Raw genomic sequence first — 17,916 nt, 5'->3', positions numbered from 1 at the left:
TACAACTTCCGTCTCATGCGGGGCGGGGGTGGACTTCCGGTTTCAATGTCGACAGCTTACGAAAATGTATGCCAATGTTTACCATTTGAAAACGTATGTATGTATTCGATCATGGTTCACCTTTATCTAGTTTCCTCTGCAGAAACAATTTCTTGAAGATTATTAACCCGACATGATGTCTGTCCAACATTTAAGCAATTTGGGGATATATTGGTAATCTGTGTTCAGACATGAAATCGTGTGATGAATTCGCGATATCGATAAAACGCGTGAGTCAGGACTTTGTATAAATTGCGTTTCTATTGATTTCTGTATACCACAGCTGTGTTGTGCTAGTGCGTCACACGAAATACATTACTTAGTCTGCTCTGAAAAATGCCAGGGATAAGCAATATCATCATGCTCTGTGCAAATATATCGACAACAGAAGTTTGTTCTATCGACTGAGTCGTGCGTCATTCTCGCAGCAGTATAGAACAGGATTTGACGGTGTGTCATCCCAAGCAAGATTATACACTGACTAAATTCTTTCCATATCCGTATTCACTTAAGAGACGAGTATGTCCACTTGGACTGCAGGATAATTTCATCCATACAACATTTGTCCGCTCAACCGTCAAAGTTAAACCAATATTTGGGTCTGTATGTTGGAGCAATACTATTTCATTGGCATTTGTGTATTGTTATCTGTACTTTGCACGACTCACCTATTAATTATTGAATATGGTTCAGCTGATTTATATCTTGCATAACGACACCGTATTAAACTGTTTTGTTCATGTGCAGGTAAAGTCAGATTACTTTGTAAGGTGATTACCATATCACTGAAGTGATTATGTCAATGATACATGTCAGTGCCTGTCTAATTATTATTAAGTTGTGTTACATCTGATACATTTTGAAACTTGATTGTTTATATTTTTTTGCAGATTGTATTCATAGTGAGCACAACAACAGTAAAGATGTATCCATAGGGCTACATCATGCTGCATCATGTGAAGATGCATCCCCTATCTGGCTATAGTGGGACATAGTATGACTGCTGAAGAACAGTCTGATAGCACTGGCTGGTTCAGTGCTTTCAATCACAGCTGGAACTGTATAAAAGTTTGTGTCTAATACATATAGTGCTGACCAATATAATTATTGCCATAACTCCAAATTATTTTGGTACCATCCCTGCTGGACAGAAGAATTAATAATCTGATGTGTCTTCCTTGATTCTATCAAAAGCTAATCTGTCATATTTTCAAAACCAGTTTTCGTGTTTATACAAAGTTTACACATATTTTTGACATTGTTCATTCAATGTTGATATTATCTCCACATCAAGAAACAACATTGTGTACAGTTGATTTATAGCAACAAGCATAGGAACGAGTCTGTATAAATGGAAAATTTGAAGAAACATCTTTTCCCCAGTAGCCGGCCTGCTGTGGGGTCTGAAACTAGATCAGTCTTTCATATCGATAATGGTAGTAACGATCATTTGAGCAAAGAAGTACAGGAATGTTTTGAGAGTGTTGAAGAGTTTAAAAATGCTGTCAAGAATTTAGATGGAGCTGGGACTCACCTGACGGAGTCACTGACAAAGGCACTAAAGGAGACACAACACCAGAGCATTGCTGAGGATTGTGGTGTTGCATTCAGGGATGTCTATGCCTGTGATCAGACTGCATTTGTGTCTCGACAGTTACAGGACATGAGCTCTGCTCTATATGACTTGAAAGCAAAGATGGAGGATACCACAGCAGATGATCTGTCTGCTGAATATGCTCAGGTAAAGTGAACAACACTCTTGATATCAGTCTGAATACAAGTTATGTATGATATGCATTATGATATGGGATTCAAGCCCAAAAAATTACAGAATATGTTCTTTATAGAGAAAGTGTAATCCCAAATATAACCAGTCCGAGATGTAACATGTACGCAAGACGGCCTATCAACTCTTGTTCATGAGACAGTGCACTCCACAGTACTAACCATGCTAACTGAAGCGCTTCACCCTAATTAACATGATTAATTCAATCACTGTGGAACCAACTTGACCATGTTGACTGGGTACAAATACAGTGGGGAACAATTAAAGCATCCTGTCTCTTGAGCTCTGGGAAAAAGGCCCACATGAAATTTGTTGAACCAATAACTTTACAATGTTTTTCTTAATTATATGATGGAGAGGTGACATGCGTAGTATGTACTTTTGTCAAGCAGGATTATATTTAATGGTTTTTCAGCTGAAGCTGCATGTCCAACATGCGTCCTATACCTGGAATTGTGCATTAAACGAAAAAACATATGAGCTGACTCGAGAGGGAATGACATGGGGGTCCATCACATGTTATGTCTTTGTACGTCACAGTCATCAGTTGTTCATAAACTTTAATCACTGGTCCATCTGGTCCATCTGGACTTTTTGTTTCTAAACCACAGTGACAGCTAGAATATTGCTGTCTGTGGGGTTGAAGAACATGAACTTTCTGAAGTATTTATTTAAAACATTTTTTATGTGTTTTTCAGACCTTGTGTAAGGTGTTATTGGTGTTCTTGAAAACCCAGCAAACATACCACAAGCTTTGCAGTGACAGGATGATGGATCTGGTTCAGAAACTAAGCATGTCAAAAGGAATCCAAAATCAAGGGGAGATAACTGAACACTTTATGGCTTTGCTTACCACTAATATGGACAAATCACAGAACAAAATCCATCTCAAGAATGGCAGCAGTCCATCCCAATCACCCAAAGGGAGTCCCAAGACTAAGAAAGCCATGAAAGGTCCAGATTCACCAAAACCTTTAGCCAAACAAACATTTAAGTCGTCGTTGCTTTCTCTGTTTGATCGAAAACCTTCACCAGAAGAAGGTAAAAGTGCCTTTTATGTAGATGTTGGATCTGATGCAGCAGGCTGCGCGACTAAGGATGAGCTGGACTCGACTCAGACTGCAGGCAGCTCCGAGTCACTACAAAGGGGGCAAGATCAAGCAGTAGCACACACAGAACAAATCTCTGCCTCAAAAGAAGTTCCACAAGCTAATCTTCTTGGCCTTGACCTTGATGGACCTGCTCACGGGCACAGGAAACTGGAAGCCTCTGTTCAAGGTCACCCAAGGCTTGACAATTCAAGTCTTGGTTTATCAAAGTTAGCTCTCATGAGTCAAGGTCATGTTCCAAATACCATAGGTCAAGGTCATCATCCAAGTGCTACAGGTCAAGGCCAACCGTTAGTCGAACTGATTGGGCTGCCTGAATCATGTGATCCCAAGTTGGCTGCAGGCAGTCTTTTGAAACCCCATCTGATGGGCCTGGAGCCTGCTCATCACTCTCATATGAATCCAGTGGTTGATCCACGAAACTTACACATACAAGGGCTTCAACCCCCACCAGGTATTGTACCTCCAGTTAACATTTTAGGCCACATATCACAAAGCAATGTTAAATCTTTCAGACACATAGCAAGCTAATATTTTTATGAGTAATATTGATTATAATGACTGAAAACGTGAAACTTCAAACCAGATGGCAAGGAAGAGGGGGAATAGCATGAGGGGTATTGTCTTTAACATAAATGAACCGACTCTTTAAATGACCTTGACATTGAAGACAACTGACTAGTTCAGGATGACTGTAAACTAGTACCAAATTCCCTTGCAGGGAAATTAGGGATTAAAAATTATTTACATTACTTCTAATAATGTACAGTCGAACCCCGTTTATACAGACGTTTTGGTTTCACTCGAAAATTGTCCGGATACTGAGACGTCTGGTTAACTGGATCAAACAACCAAAACGTGAAAATTAAGTGAAAGCAAAAAAAAATCTCGTATGCGTATCAATATCATGTGGCAGGCTATTTTTAACTTGCATCACGACAGACAGCAGAGGTCGATTTATAAGTGTTATATACAGTACAATTACATTGTACTAATTTGTAGTTTCCCTTAATCCTACATGTGTTTCCTTTACTGATGAGATGTTCTCACACGTGCCAAATCCTAATGAACAACATGAGTGACACACGTCACTAGTGTTTTGATGACTAATTAATCAATTCACACCAAATGCCTTCCCATAGATTGAGAATGAAATCACATAATCGTGCGGTAAACGGTATTGACATGACACATACACATGCATGTTGCACCGATCTCTTTGTCTGGTTAACTGAATCATTTTTCAATGGAAATCTATGGGGATGGTTTGAAAATTTGCCATCTGGGTCCAGAAGCGCGAGGTCCAGTTAAGCAAGTACAATTAATTCTGGGGATACATCAAAGGAAAATTAATCACATATTTTAAATTTAGCATTTCTTATAACTGGCATTGAACAGTGAACAAGTGTGACATGTCACATATGACAGCTTCGGTGAAAGTCATTGTTATATATACAGTTGGAAACTGGGGCCGGCAGGTTGAAGACTTCCTTTGGACCATTAGCTTATCTGTCTTATTTGTTTGAGGATAAGACACAATACATGAACACTGTCTTGATGTTGGAGGTCATCTTAACACCTTTAAGAAGTTTGTGTCAGATTGTTTTTACTTTCACTTCCTGTGAGGTAGGTAGGTAAGGGTTTCTGTTCATGTTCCCGATGTCCCATTCAGAAATTGAGATAAGGATTTCGTGCCAGCTTATCTCCAGTCAGCATTAATATGTGCGACACTGAATCACAACTGGCTGATCTTTGGATAGTTTAATGTAAACTGAGACAAGTGTTTGTATTTCACTGTTTTTTCAGGTGTGGGCCTAATGCAGGTGAACTGTCAGTTGGCTTCAGAGGAAGAGCTGGAGAGTGTCATCAACCTGCTGTCTGGCGTCAACTGTTCTAACTCACCTATGCAAGCCATCCCTGAGAACCAGGTTCAAGGTCAAGTTCAGCTGACAGTGCCCCAGATATATCGCATGCCAAGTCCTGCCTCCGACTCTAACGTTGAAGAGATGAAGCATCCAAAGTACCAGATGCACCGACGCTCAGAAGGATGCCTGGATCTGTCTGGTGTCCGTGGAAACACCTGGCCTCACCAGCATAGAGCTAGTCTCCCTGCCGTTCAGTCATTCCCACAGCAGCAAATGAGGGATCCCTCACGGGATGCAACCATGCACATGCGTCAATGCTCACAGGAGATGCACATGCCATATCGTCCGAACCCAGGATACATAGCTGCCGGCCCTGGACCCGGGCCAATTATGTCCTCGTCTCAGTGGTGTTTCCCTGGCAGTGGAACTTGGCCAACCATGAACACCCATGGAGGGTACGTGCATTTATTAAACTTTTGATAAGTGAATGACTTTCATTTAACGTCACTTCTAGCAATATTCCCGTAATATCACAGCAGGGGACACCAAAAATGGGCTTCACACATTGTACCCATGTGTGGAATTGAACCCTGGTGTTCCATTTGATGAGTTAATGCTTTAACCACTAGGCCACCCCACCACCCCTGTCGTAAGAGTTTTCCTTGTGACAACAACCTGTAATAGTTCCAGCACTCCATGTCAGTGCTGACTTCATGGAACAGGAGTTGAAGCTATGTCATTAGGTTCACAGTGTGCCATCCATCGACAGTATGGAACGTTGGTCATAATATCAGTCACTAGATTGTCTGGTAACTATTTAAGGGTCAGTATCATTCAGGAAATGAGTGAGTGAGTTTTGTTTTACGCAACTTTTAGAAAACTCCCGCAATATCACAGTGGGGGACACCAGAGATGGGCTTTACACGATGGGCTTCACACATTGTATCAATGTGGGGAATCAAACCCAGGTCTTTGGCATCACAACCAAAGCTTGTCCATTCCACCTATTCACTTTCTTCCTCCACATTTTCATTATGATGTTATGATTATTTTGCTCTATATATTTCTAGACTTTAAGTGATATTATCCAACAGTACAGTCAGTGGACAAGTTACACATCACTGGTTCTTGAGAATGGTTCTTATTGTCTGGTTTTGTTGGAGAAAAAACATGTGATTATTCCATTCTAATTCATGCAAGTCATACAAAACAAGAAGTAATTTCTGCAGTGGCCTTGTAGACAGTAATTGTGGAGGCAACTTCCACGTTTTAGGTCTGACACAATGAACAGCAGCTGGTCCGGTGTCCAGGACTCGAGTGACCTCAGTGATGATTCGTCCAGTGGGGAACAGTTCTACGCTGTCGGTCGGGACCTGGTGCAGGCCATCGACTCCAAGTGAGTAGTCCTACTTGGAGTTCCCCCAAACATTCCTCAGCATTCCCCATCTTAATTCTGGAGGTTTGATAGTTCATTACAACACTTACTTAGAGTTCCCCTTTGTAATACTAGAGGTAGGATAGTCTGTCACAACAGTTGCTCAATGTTCCCCTTTGTAATACTAGAGGTAGGATAGTCTGTCACAACAGTTGCTCAATGTTCCCCTTTGTAATACTAGAGGTAGGATAGTCTGTCATAACAGTTGCTCAATGTTCCCCTTTGTAATACTAGAGGTAGGATAGTCCGTCATAACAGTTGCTCAATGTTCCCCTTTGTAATACTAGAGGTAGGATAGTCCATCATAACAGTTGCTCAATGTTCCCCTTTGTAATACTAGAGGTAGGATAGTCTGTCACAACAGTTGCTCAATGTTCCCCTTTGTAATACTAGAGGTAGGATAGTCCGTCACAACAGTTGCTCAATGTTCCCCTTTGTAATACTAGAGGTAGGATAGTCCGTCACAACAGTTGCTCAATGTTCCCCTTTGTAATACTAGAGGTAGGATAGTCTGTCACAACAGTTGCTCAATGTTCCCCTTTGTAATACTAGAGGTAGGATAATCCGTCATAACAGTTGCTCAATGTTCCCCTTTGTAATACTAGAGGTAGGATAGTCCGTCATAACAGTTGCTCAATGTTCCCCTTTGTAATACTAGATACTAGAGGTAGGATAGTCTGTCATAACAGTTGCTCAATGTTCCCTTTGTAATACTAGAGGTAGGATAGTCCGTCATAACTGTTGCTCAATGTTCCCCATTCTAATAGTAGAGGCAGGGTAGTCCCTCACCAACTTCCTTCTTTCAACAGAGGTGACAATAGGATAGACAAATGTGATTTAGGTCATTCCATGACACCCTATTGATCGATCAGGAAAAATTGTCTGTGATAGCTTTTCATCTCAAACTAACTTGTGTTGAATAATCCCACAGTATGAAGTTTAGCTTTTATTTAGGTGTGCATGAGGCCTCAAAGAGTAATGTGACGATGTTCTGGTAACAGGGCCCTTTGAAATATGAGAATACTGAAATTAATATCTAGGTCAGCTACACCAGGAAGTGATTCTGGGTTTTTTTTATGGTATGACATGAAATGATGAAAAAATGGAACAATGGACATATTGTTTATTTGCAGAGAGGACAGCAGTGATGAGGATTGTGACAGAAGGCGGGGCACCCAAAACTACCAAGGGGCTATGGCACCTGACCCTCATGTATGTATGCCTCACAGCCCGATAAGATCCCGGTTAAAATTGGTCTTCAGCAACCTATGCTTCTTGTAAGAGCCAACTAATGGGGTCAGGTGGTAGGCTTACTGGCTTGGTTGACATATGTGATTGTTTCCCTTTTGAACAGATTGGTGCTCATGATGTCAGTCACCAGATTTTGGTATGAGATTATGTACTGGATTATTTACAGACCACCATCATACAGCTGCAAGATTGCTGATTGCTGGCAATAAACAAACATTTCCTTTCCCAGTGCTCCGTGAAAAACTTTGTATGCATGTCCATGTGTTTTGGATCTTTGGTACCTTTATCTGAGGTACAAATCCCAGAACTCAACCAAAAGATGTTCTGAATCTATTCATTCCTGAAAATGTGTAATCCCAAATACTGCCTGTTAAGCTTCTCAGTGTTACCTGTTCATGTAAAATCACATCAAGGTGTGTGTTCGCCTTGCCTTTCATGACGCTGTTTTTGAATGGATATTTCAGGATGCTTCATCTTCCATGCACACCTGGCCTCCCAAACAGCAATGGAGCCACTCTAACCTGTATCTCAGCTCCGGTGTGGAGCATCTGGAGCCTCCGGACAACAGTCAGTTCCCCCACAGACCCGTCCAGATGCAGTGGAGTGACCCAATGTCATCTCGCAGTATGTGGCCGGCTGGACCTCCTCCTCTTGGTGAGCGGTCTTCTTCTTCACCTGTGCACCAACATATTTGCAGTTCTGTTCACAGGACACCCAGGTGGTGAACTGTGAAGAGTTTTTTCCCTTTGGTCTGACTAACAACCCAGATCATGCTTCAAACTCTGTGTCATGTTTCTGTATTTGTAAGCACAATACCTTTGCTTATGTTTTTCAAAGTGGTAATTGTCCTCGACCCAAGTCAAGATCCTTCTGGATCTCCTTCCTAGCACTGGACTGGCTCTTGCACTAAGACTGACATAGCCATATGTGGTTGAGTATTTATCACAGGACCACAGGAATTCCCAAGTGGAATTAACAACCAATGTGAATTCCCAAATGGAAATGAAAACTCATGGCAGTTCCCAAACAAAAAAGCAATAGGAATTCCAAAGTAGAATTAACAAGCAGTGCGAATTCCCAAGTAGAAATAAACGCCAGTTCTAATTCGTAAGTGAAATGAAAAACCAATGGGAATTCCAAAGTGGAAATGAACAACAATGGTAATTTCCAAGTGGAATTTGAAACAGATGTGAATTCCTTATAGGGATATATTGCACACCTTGCTTCTTATCAGATCATGTTAACAAACACAACTGATGTACAGTGAAATGTCATAATCCAGATCCTGTTATCATTGTGAATTGTGGGAAGCCTGCATTTGACATTGGAATGGTTATTTACAATTTATACATGACCAGAGTTTCTTGCTCTTGGCTGTACGGGGCCTGGGGGGGGCCCTGTGAAGGTGTGATTACACGATGCCATTTAGAAAGTGGTCAAATGCAACATATGTCTGATGAGTGTAAATTGGCATGGCCAAAAGCTATGATTACACAGTCAGTGCCAATTTACACTCATCAGAGGGGTACACAAAGTACGCAGTCTAGACTACCAGTTGTCCGACTTTCATTTTTGTGGAAGTCATGGTGGCTGAGCGGCCTAGGCGGCTGACTTTGTGTGCTGGCGATTAGGTGCCTGACTTTGAGGGTGCAGGTTCGAATGGGACTCTACCAAAAAAGCACTAGAGTTTATACTTTACTAAGAAAGTGAAATCCCAAATATGACATATGTTGCCTGTAAAGGTGGTCCCACAAGACAAAAATGAGTTGGGTTTTTTTGTAAATATTTTGTTGTCAAAATAGTTCCAACTCTCTTAGGGATTTTTAATGGACATAAAAATGCTTATATGTACCCCAAGGAGAATATTCTTCAAAGAATTCATTACCTCTACAGGTTTGTATAAATTTATACAAATACCAGTGTCACAGATTCTCATGATGTGTTGTTCCCTTGTAGGTATCCCTCCACAACGTACCTCTCAGAGTATGCAAGGCTTTGGGACTCTCCAGTGACCTTGACCTTTGTAGGTGGCCTTGACATTTCATCATACTCACATCTCCATCAAGAGTTCAAGGACTGCATAATAATTAAGTTTTGTGTGGATGCTAAAAGCATGGAATTCAAAAGTTAAAAATATTTTATTGTGGTGCTGTATCTTAGCTCATTAGCAGTGTGCATGCTAGTGATTCCGAATACAGGGCTCGATTAAAGTTGATGAGGACAGGTGTCAAAGCAAATTATTATTAATAAATGAAACCCCATATATGTTTTTGTGCACCAAGTGCATGTTTAAAAAATATGGAAACACTTCCATCCATATCCTCGCTTTATTTTCATTTTGCAAGGCTAACTCTAACTTTATCATTTAATGTGTGTATACACAAAGTCACTTTTATATATTTCCATCAGTGTTAAAATTTCAGGGGATACAGGCAAAAATGTTACCAAAATTTCAAAAATGTTTGTGACCTGACAAACCCAATACTTATCCACACATTATCAATCTTGAACACCTTCAACACCTCAAAGCTGTGTTTACCATTGTACATCACTAATTCATGTTGTGTGTAATTCTTCAAGCTGTCTTGGGCATTATGTCAAGATCATGTAATCTACTATAGCTTCATCTATCACAGATTGATCACTGTTGTTATATTTTGATTTTCCAGCTGAATGGTGTGAAGCCCATTTCTTGTGTCTCCCTCCATCATATTGCTTCAACATTGCTAAAAGCAGTGTAAAACTAAACACACTCATTTCCTGTTTCCCATGTAACAAGAATCTTTACTTTTATGACGGGGTCCATGTCAGTTGGTACCTACTAAGGTCATCAGCATATAAATCACTAACATTCTGTTTATCAAGACAAGTTCATACGTCTACTTTGATAACAGTATAGAACCAGGGTGCCTCTTGGTTTTGCCTCATCCTTCTTTGTTGTCATGGCAACCTTCATCTGGTGCTCCACCTGGTAAATCAAGTTTCTTTAATCGAGCCCTGGAATCCCTTTGTTTGTTATTAAGGTTCAAAGCCTTAAAATGTGCTTCTGATCATCTGTAGCAAGACAAGTTGTCAAGAAAGTACACTTGTAATAAGCAACTAGTTGTGTCCCTGGTCGAAGTAAAAATGTTAAACTGCAGATATTCATGCTGTGATATTTAATGGTAGCTTAGAAAAGAGGAAATCCATCGTTAGTAATTGTTTTCACAAATATGTTTATTAATTTTACTGAACTGAGGAATCCCCGGATTCATATGTCCACAGTTCAGTCATGTCAAGATTCAAAGTAAAATTATGTCCCCAGCTACCTCTGCTATAGTCCATTTGATTCAAAAGCAGACTGATGAATTGCAGCGTAACTTGAAAACTAGTCAAAATATAATACCCAATGAAACGCTGATCCTAAGCAAAGCATCAGACCAACTCCATGATTTTTGCAAGATTTATGTCCTAATATAAGAAGTTGTTTAACAAACTATCATAACAGTTTTCACATAGTCCATTATTTGTTACAAGGGAGAAGTGCATAGAGAGGAACATCCATGTCTCAGTGTGACCGTCCACTTTTGAGCCAAATGGACTATACTTGTGACAGGCCACCAAATGATCCCAGCGGTCAGGCTCCATGAGTTTGATTATGTGTCACTATATATCCTGATAATATGGTTATTGTTCACCATATCGATCACTGGATTGTCTGATCCAGACTATTTTTCAAAAGCCAACATACAGCTGGAATACTGTTGACTGCAGTGTTAAACACCAGTGTTAATACAATGCTAATACAATGGCAGGTGCTTAAGAATCTTCAAATGTGATGAGTTTTTAATGTGACTTCATGCATCATGAATTAGTTCAAGAAGCCACAAATGGGATTAGACTTGGCTTGGTTGACAAATGTCATCTTATTCCAATTGCATAGATCAATGTTCATGATTTTGATCACTGGATGTCTGGTCCAGACCCAGTAAGTTGGAACATTGCTGGGTGCGGCATTAAACAACAATTCATGGGAGTTTATTTTTGCTTTTTTGCTTGAGATGATTATTTTTGACACAGAATTGTTGTTATTGTTGTAAATGTTGTTCATCAGTAAAGTAGAGAGTTATAGATAGAAGCATGACAACTGATCAACCTGAATCACGGTAAGGCTATTGTGTCAGATTAAATAATCTATAAACAAATAAAGCAATTAAAAATATGTGAGATATCAGTTGTCTCAAATTTATATAATTCTTACAAATGCTACAAATCTACCCTGTCGTTTACAAAATCCTGTAATTCCTGTAAACATTCAACAGAAGTCCTCTTCGCTGTCAACATAATTAGTTGTAACCATATCAGCACATTGCAGCTTGCAGCTCTGTGCAAGAAAGGAAATCTCACAATTGTCTAAGATTTGTTCATCCAAAGTGAGGATATAACAGGGTCTCAATTAACGTTTTTATTTGTATTTTTAAATGAGTTTTTTCATTGCATCTTATCAGAGGACTCAAAATCTGTAAATATTCTGGGGAAATCATATTATTGATTATCAGTCAGTCAGTGTGTGACAGCTGCAAGGCTAAAAAAAATGGCATTGTTATATTTTTTTGTGATATATGTCACATCATTGAATGAATCTAGTAGAAAATTGAAATTATTTTGTCCAGATTGTAAAGGACAGATGCTGTGAGATATCTACTTATGGCTCATAGAAAATGACATCCTGCAAGAGTGTGAAATGGTCTCAAAATTTTGCTATCAAACCATTAAAGTTGTCAGCCCATTTCAGATGTTAATACCTTATCTATGGAGCAGGTTTTTCGAAAAAAAATTCATTCTGGAAAGGTAACTAAACCCAAGTCACAAATCATGGGGTGCCAATATGGACAAATCATGGGGTGCCGTGGACTTTGTCTGGCTGCATTGTTTTTTCACTCTCAAGGTGGTCCATGATGAAAAAAACAAAGGATATTTGAGTAAAGATGTTGAACATTATGGCTTATTTGTATAGGTAAATTTTTATGTTCATATGTTATTAATTATTATAATACATACTTGAAATTATATGAGTGCAGACCCAAATAATTTTGAAGTTTAATTTGTAATCTTACAGGCAAAGACGACATCAATATATATGTGTTCAAATTTGCTTGAAAATTTTATCACCTTAACTATTTTATTTTATTTCTTCACTTTTACTATCTTTAGACATGGTTTTGATAATAATAATTTCCATATTTAAGAAAATGAATAATTAGTTCAAAAACGACTTTTTTTTCAAGTTATATTTTGAAGGTGTTTGTACTTTATGCGTGTTGTAATCCAGACAAACACCAAGTAATATAGATGTAGATCAGAGCTGTCTATTTTCATATCTTCATGTTACGTTCATAGTTTTCCTGTTAGTATTGATGATGTTACAATTCACCGGTGTTCGCATTAGATTTTGTGCGAGTATAAATATGTAGTCCAGATCTTTTGCACATAAAATTTTCATTGCAATCCCGAATCATTTCAAAATTTATTGTTTTGTTTTAATATTTTGCTGTTTTGAGTTACTTCTCAAAATTAAATAAATCAGAATCTCACATCCAAAAAAATACACGCCAAACATTTTTTGCCTGTTTTTATTAATTTTTAGCTTGAAAAACCCAGGTTTCTTTGTTAATGCGAACACTGAGTCACTTTTTCCCCTGTATTTGTGTTTGATGTTAAATCATTATATCAGATTTATTCACAATGGTGGTATTATAACAAACATAAGTCCATGTGAAACCAGCTGCAATATGATAGCTATGTACTGCTTTGCTCTTACTATGCAACATGCACTAATCACTATTACGTACCTATGATCGGCATCTTCACCTTTGACGGAAGCCTGCTTCTGATTGGGAGACTTAACAGACTCTGTCACTGTCAGTTCAATAATATCATAAAAATGTATATTAGGCCACGCCAATTTTAATGCTTGTTTTACGAATTTCTGCCCTCAGAAAGCTTAAAGACTAGAGGAAAAATCACAAGTCATAGTAATATGCCTTTCAGATACTAAAAGTATTTTACTTTTGGCAAATATATGAAGTGTATGTTGGCTGAAAGCAGTCTTAAAAAGGGTACATTTTTGGCCAGTAAAAACTTTTAAGATTTTATTTTTCAAGCAGGAAAAGTATATTTTATTATTTTTTCGTATTCTTGAAAAACTATGACCGATGGATCTGTAAGACAAGAAGTAAAATTAGTCTGGAAATTAAATTAGAGAACCAATAATTTTGATACCATGCACTTATGAACATCCTAAGACTTTTACTTATTTTAAGTTTGCAGTGTGTATTTCACTGGTCCAAGTAGTCCTGCTCGAAAGAGGCAGTGGGGTAGCCATACAGTTAAAGTGTTCACTCGTCACACCAAAGACCCAGGTTCAATTCCCCACATGGGTACAATGCGTGAAGCCCATTTCTGGTGACCCATGCCATTATATGTTGCTGGAATATTGCTAAAAGCGGAGTAAAAGTAAACTCACTCACTTATACATGATTGATGTGTAGAATATTTACAGTTAGTTCAATGTCCTAGCCCCTAAACGCTTAGCGTCAGTGGAGACTACTTATATCGAATCTTTACTTGTCTTCTCAAATTAGTTGTCTTGGACTTGCAGACTTACCTGAATTTGTTTGAATACAACAAAACCTCGATAAATAGTGTAGAAAAGGTTTAATGTATACGCTAGCCGCTTATCAATTGGTTACCATGCTTACATCAGGTTTTGATGTCTTTGATTGACAAAAATGGCTAGATATTTGTCAAGGTGACATCAAATCATATGACACAGTCATCTAGGAATCTGGTCGTCAGTGTATCCTCGTCACAAGATCTAAGTCAGTAAGGGTGCTAAGTGTAACGGCCAAAGTGTGTTCAACGTCTGGACTTGGAAACAGTTAACCCTCATTAATCCAGACAAGTCATGTGTTACCAACATTGCTTCCATTGATACTAACATGGATGATCATGTCGTTTAGTGGCATTTACAAATTGTATGTATGACCAATATTTTTTATTGATGAATCTTGTTTTAGTTCTTTGACATATGTTTCAGGGTCATTTCAGACCCCTTCATCTGGTGACCTGACCTGAAATATTATGTGTCAAAGAATTAAAAGATTTATCCGTAAAAGATCTCGGTCATATGGATCATCATGTCCATTAAACAAAATTGTGTCTCAACTGCATCTGCTAAATAGGTAAAAAAATATCCGTAAAGCACATGACAAATTATTCAAAAATATTTTGGGGTTGGTAAACGAAAAATCATTTTCTTTGATACCATGGCAACTGATTGGTGAAAAGGAGGATTGTTTGAGGTCTTGAAAGAGATCAGTTTTTTCTGACATAAATTGATTAGGATCTCTTTCAATTTATTTACTATTGTTTATAATGATGTGGAGCTGGAGACAGAAAATATGATTCAGACTAATTACTGCTTTTATAATGTATTGTCATGCAGGTTCGAAGGACTTAAAGGAGGTTTGAAGGACTTAAAGACTTCATGCTAAATCATACAGGGTTATAGATGATATTGTCACTAACTATATACCATACTTCATCAATGGTAACCGTATACTATACTTGATAAAACTGATCTTAAATGAACCATGTTTGTAGTGAGAGGCATCTAAAGGGATCGGTGGTCAGACTTCCTAACTGGGTTGACCACATGTCATCGTATCCCATTTGCGAGATCAAGACTGATTTTTTTCGTCACTGGGTTGTCTAGTCCAGACTTGATTATTTACAAACTGCTGCCATATATATGGAATATTGCTGAGTGCGGCGTATAACTGAACTCACGCAGGATGTCAGGCTTCCAAATTATGAGGACCACTAATGGAATCCTGGACGTATTCTTTATCCACAAAATAAAAGCAGTATCATACGGGGGGTTTTTAACCTGCATCAATTAATTATAGAGAACTATCTTTATAAAGAGTGCACTTAAAATGGACTGAACAATGTAACAATTGCTTGTTGGTCCTGCATGCAGTATATGTTAGTCAAAATATGGGTAAAAACCACAGTTGTAACAAAGTGAAATTAGTGGACTCTTTGAGTCCGTTTTATTCAAATTTTACAGTATTTTAATGCAGAATGCTGAAATCAGTGTTCAAGATAACAGTATCTTATTGCATACTGTGATAGGTTCATGTTTAAGAATGAGTTCACTTTAAATTCCCTGTCTCTGTGAATAGAATTTTGGAATCCATAAAGCAATTGATTTTTAGACTTAACAACTCGCTTTGACAACAGAGGGCTCACTAACACCTGCAATAAAACGTCTTGCTTGTCAACATATAATGTTATTTTATACTTGGTGCTTGATTATCAGGAACGTATGATATAAGGTGAGGAATAACAAGAGGGGTAAAATAGATTTGACTTTTGTCTCAGCCGCTAAATCTGTTATTTCAGAGTAGATTTCACGTAGGCTGAAGTTATGCCCTCGGAGATTTTTTCATTGCATGATGATGATGATGATGATGATGACGACGATGGCGACGACGATGATGACGATGATGATGATACGCTCATGAATACAAATGGTGCATGAATGTCATAAAAATACTGAACAAATGCAAGATCATGAAGAATTTAATATTTTCTTAAGAAAGTAAGAAAAATAATTTTTTGTCATATTAGGCGGGTCATGAAAAAATGGTTCAAGGATGTGGGGAATACCCTCCATATGTATCACATGCCTGAGGGAAACGTCATTAATGCTATGATATAATATATTATATATTAATCATTATGACATAATATTACATTGGTACATTAGAAACACCTGCTGTGCTCCCAGTGATTATGTCATGCCCTTTATGTAGGTTGTGTTGAATTGATAAATGTATCTGTTGGTGTCATCAGTTTGATGACATTATCTTGTCAACTTTCAGAGTTTTGTAAGGTGATCAATTGTCTGTCAGAGGTACAAAACAACTATAATAATTGTGCCACCATTTTTTGTAAGTTGAAAGGATGAACAGTAGCAATTTGTCCATAACAGTTTCTTTGTTGTTTCAGTATAGATCCTTTTAATGATGTCAAGCGTTGTAGTCAAGGACATGAGGATCTCTTCTAAAACATCACTAATACAGGAATGTAGAGAGGCAGTTTATGAAATAAGGCTTGTCGGAGCGCCTGAAGTGACCTAGATTTCTGACAGATGGTTCAAATTTACTGTTATCCAGCCCGATGGTTTGGTAAAAACTTTATATAACAAGTTCCATACTTCTTAGTAATATTCATTGGATTGTCTGGTCTGGTTAAATCCATTTTGGGCTGGTAATTTTTGAAGTACCCTGCCCAATGTCTGGCTGAGTTTTGGGCTTAATTGTTTATGAAAAATACAATCAACAGGAAGTAATACAGTTTGACTCTTTGACATTATCAATATGCTTCCTCAGTGCTGGAAGATGTAGTCAAGTTATTCAAAAGTCAATACATTATTCTTCACCAGGATGTTGAATATTATATAAACATTATCAATGTTTTCCTCATATGTTGTAGGAAGGGAATTATCAATATGTACTCAGTATTGTGTACCTGTCTCTAAATCGATCCTGACATGTTTTGGGTTTTGTAATGAGAATTGTTCCATATCACAAATATCAAGTACAGAGGACAGAAAGCTTTTTTTTGTAAAGCTGTTTTGTGGTAACCATGACAACAGAGATAAATTGTTAACCTTTTGTTCTGCACAACAGAACGTAGTCATATCTGTTCCATTATAATCTAAATGCAGATGAAGAATGAGAGTTTTCCATCTTTTTTTTACATTTCATATAAATCTTCATTATATTTTATTTTAATGTCAGAGATGAAAATTTGGTTACCATGGTTACGTTCTGTTTTGTTTTGAAATGATAATTATTTGATGCTGCATATTTTTTTATCTGATTTTGAAACATTCTCTATAATGGGGACCTGTTATTCACTTTAGATATGACAGTGGATACTTGTCTAAATGTTAAAAAAAATTCCAGTTTACCCGAGTGAAGAATATACATCAATGACATCATCAAATATAAGAGGCAGTGGGACAGTGTAAATGTTTGTTCACCTCACCTAATATCGAGTTTAATTCCCAAAATGGGTACATCGTGTCAAGCCCATCCCAGGTGTTGTGTTGATGTTCCTGGAATATTGCTAAAAGCAGGAAAACCATACTCACTCATTCATTCCTTGAACATTTTTTTTTTTAAAAACTGTTGTAATTTTTAGAAGACCGAAACTTATTTTTTAATCCATGAGGCGGTTCAGACCATGCCAAATGTTTATGTAGAAGTGTGAGCAGGAGAAAGTCTTTAGAAACTTTCAAATGAATGCTTACAAATCTACCAAATTGTTTTAGTGAAAGAACACTTCCAAAAAAAAAAACCCAAACATTTTAGCCAT

At 38.0% G+C, this 17,916-nt stretch overlaps 1 protein-coding gene across 1 annotated transcript; it reads left to right on the top strand.

The window, feature by feature from the left end:
• Positions 1-24: 24 nt before the first annotated feature.
• Positions 25-11,856, top strand: LOC137258970 (uncharacterized). Its single transcript, XM_067796665.1, has 8 exons — positions 25-93; positions 930-1,780; positions 2,524-3,388; positions 4,741-5,254; positions 6,073-6,195; positions 7,368-7,446; positions 7,950-8,139; positions 9,442-11,856. The coding sequence occupies exons 2-8, from the start codon at positions 1,391-1,393 to the stop codon at positions 9,495-9,497; spliced, it is 2,217 nt and encodes a 738-aa protein (XP_067652766.1). The 5' UTR covers positions 25-93; positions 930-1,390; the 3' UTR covers positions 9,498-11,856.
• The last annotated feature ends 6,060 nt before the right edge of the window (positions 11,857-17,916 follow it).

Source organism: Haliotis asinina, chromosome 12 (genome assembly GCF_037392515.1).
Source record: "Haliotis asinina isolate JCU_RB_2024 chromosome 12, JCU_Hal_asi_v2, whole genome shotgun sequence".
Lineage (NCBI taxonomy): Eukaryota > Metazoa > Mollusca > Gastropoda > Lepetellida > Haliotidae > Haliotis > Haliotis asinina.
The sequence above is the reverse complement of the archived record's forward strand: the minus strand, read 5'-3'. Positions and strand labels throughout refer to the sequence as shown.

Bases quoted from the DNA above. Each gene is read 5' to 3' on its own strand.
- LOC137258970 (XM_067796665.1), top strand. From the start codon at position 1,391: ATGGAAAATTTGAAGAAACATCTTTTCCCCAGTAGCCGGCCTGCTGTG. The intron at 5,255-6,072 runs GTACGTGCATTT...TCCACGTTTTAG, and splicing joins ACCATGAACACCCATGGAGG to GTCTGACACAATGAACAGCA. The intron at 6,196-7,367 runs GTGAGTAGTCCT...GTTTATTTGCAG, and splicing joins GTGCAGGCCATCGACTCCAA to AGAGGACAGCAGTGATGAGG.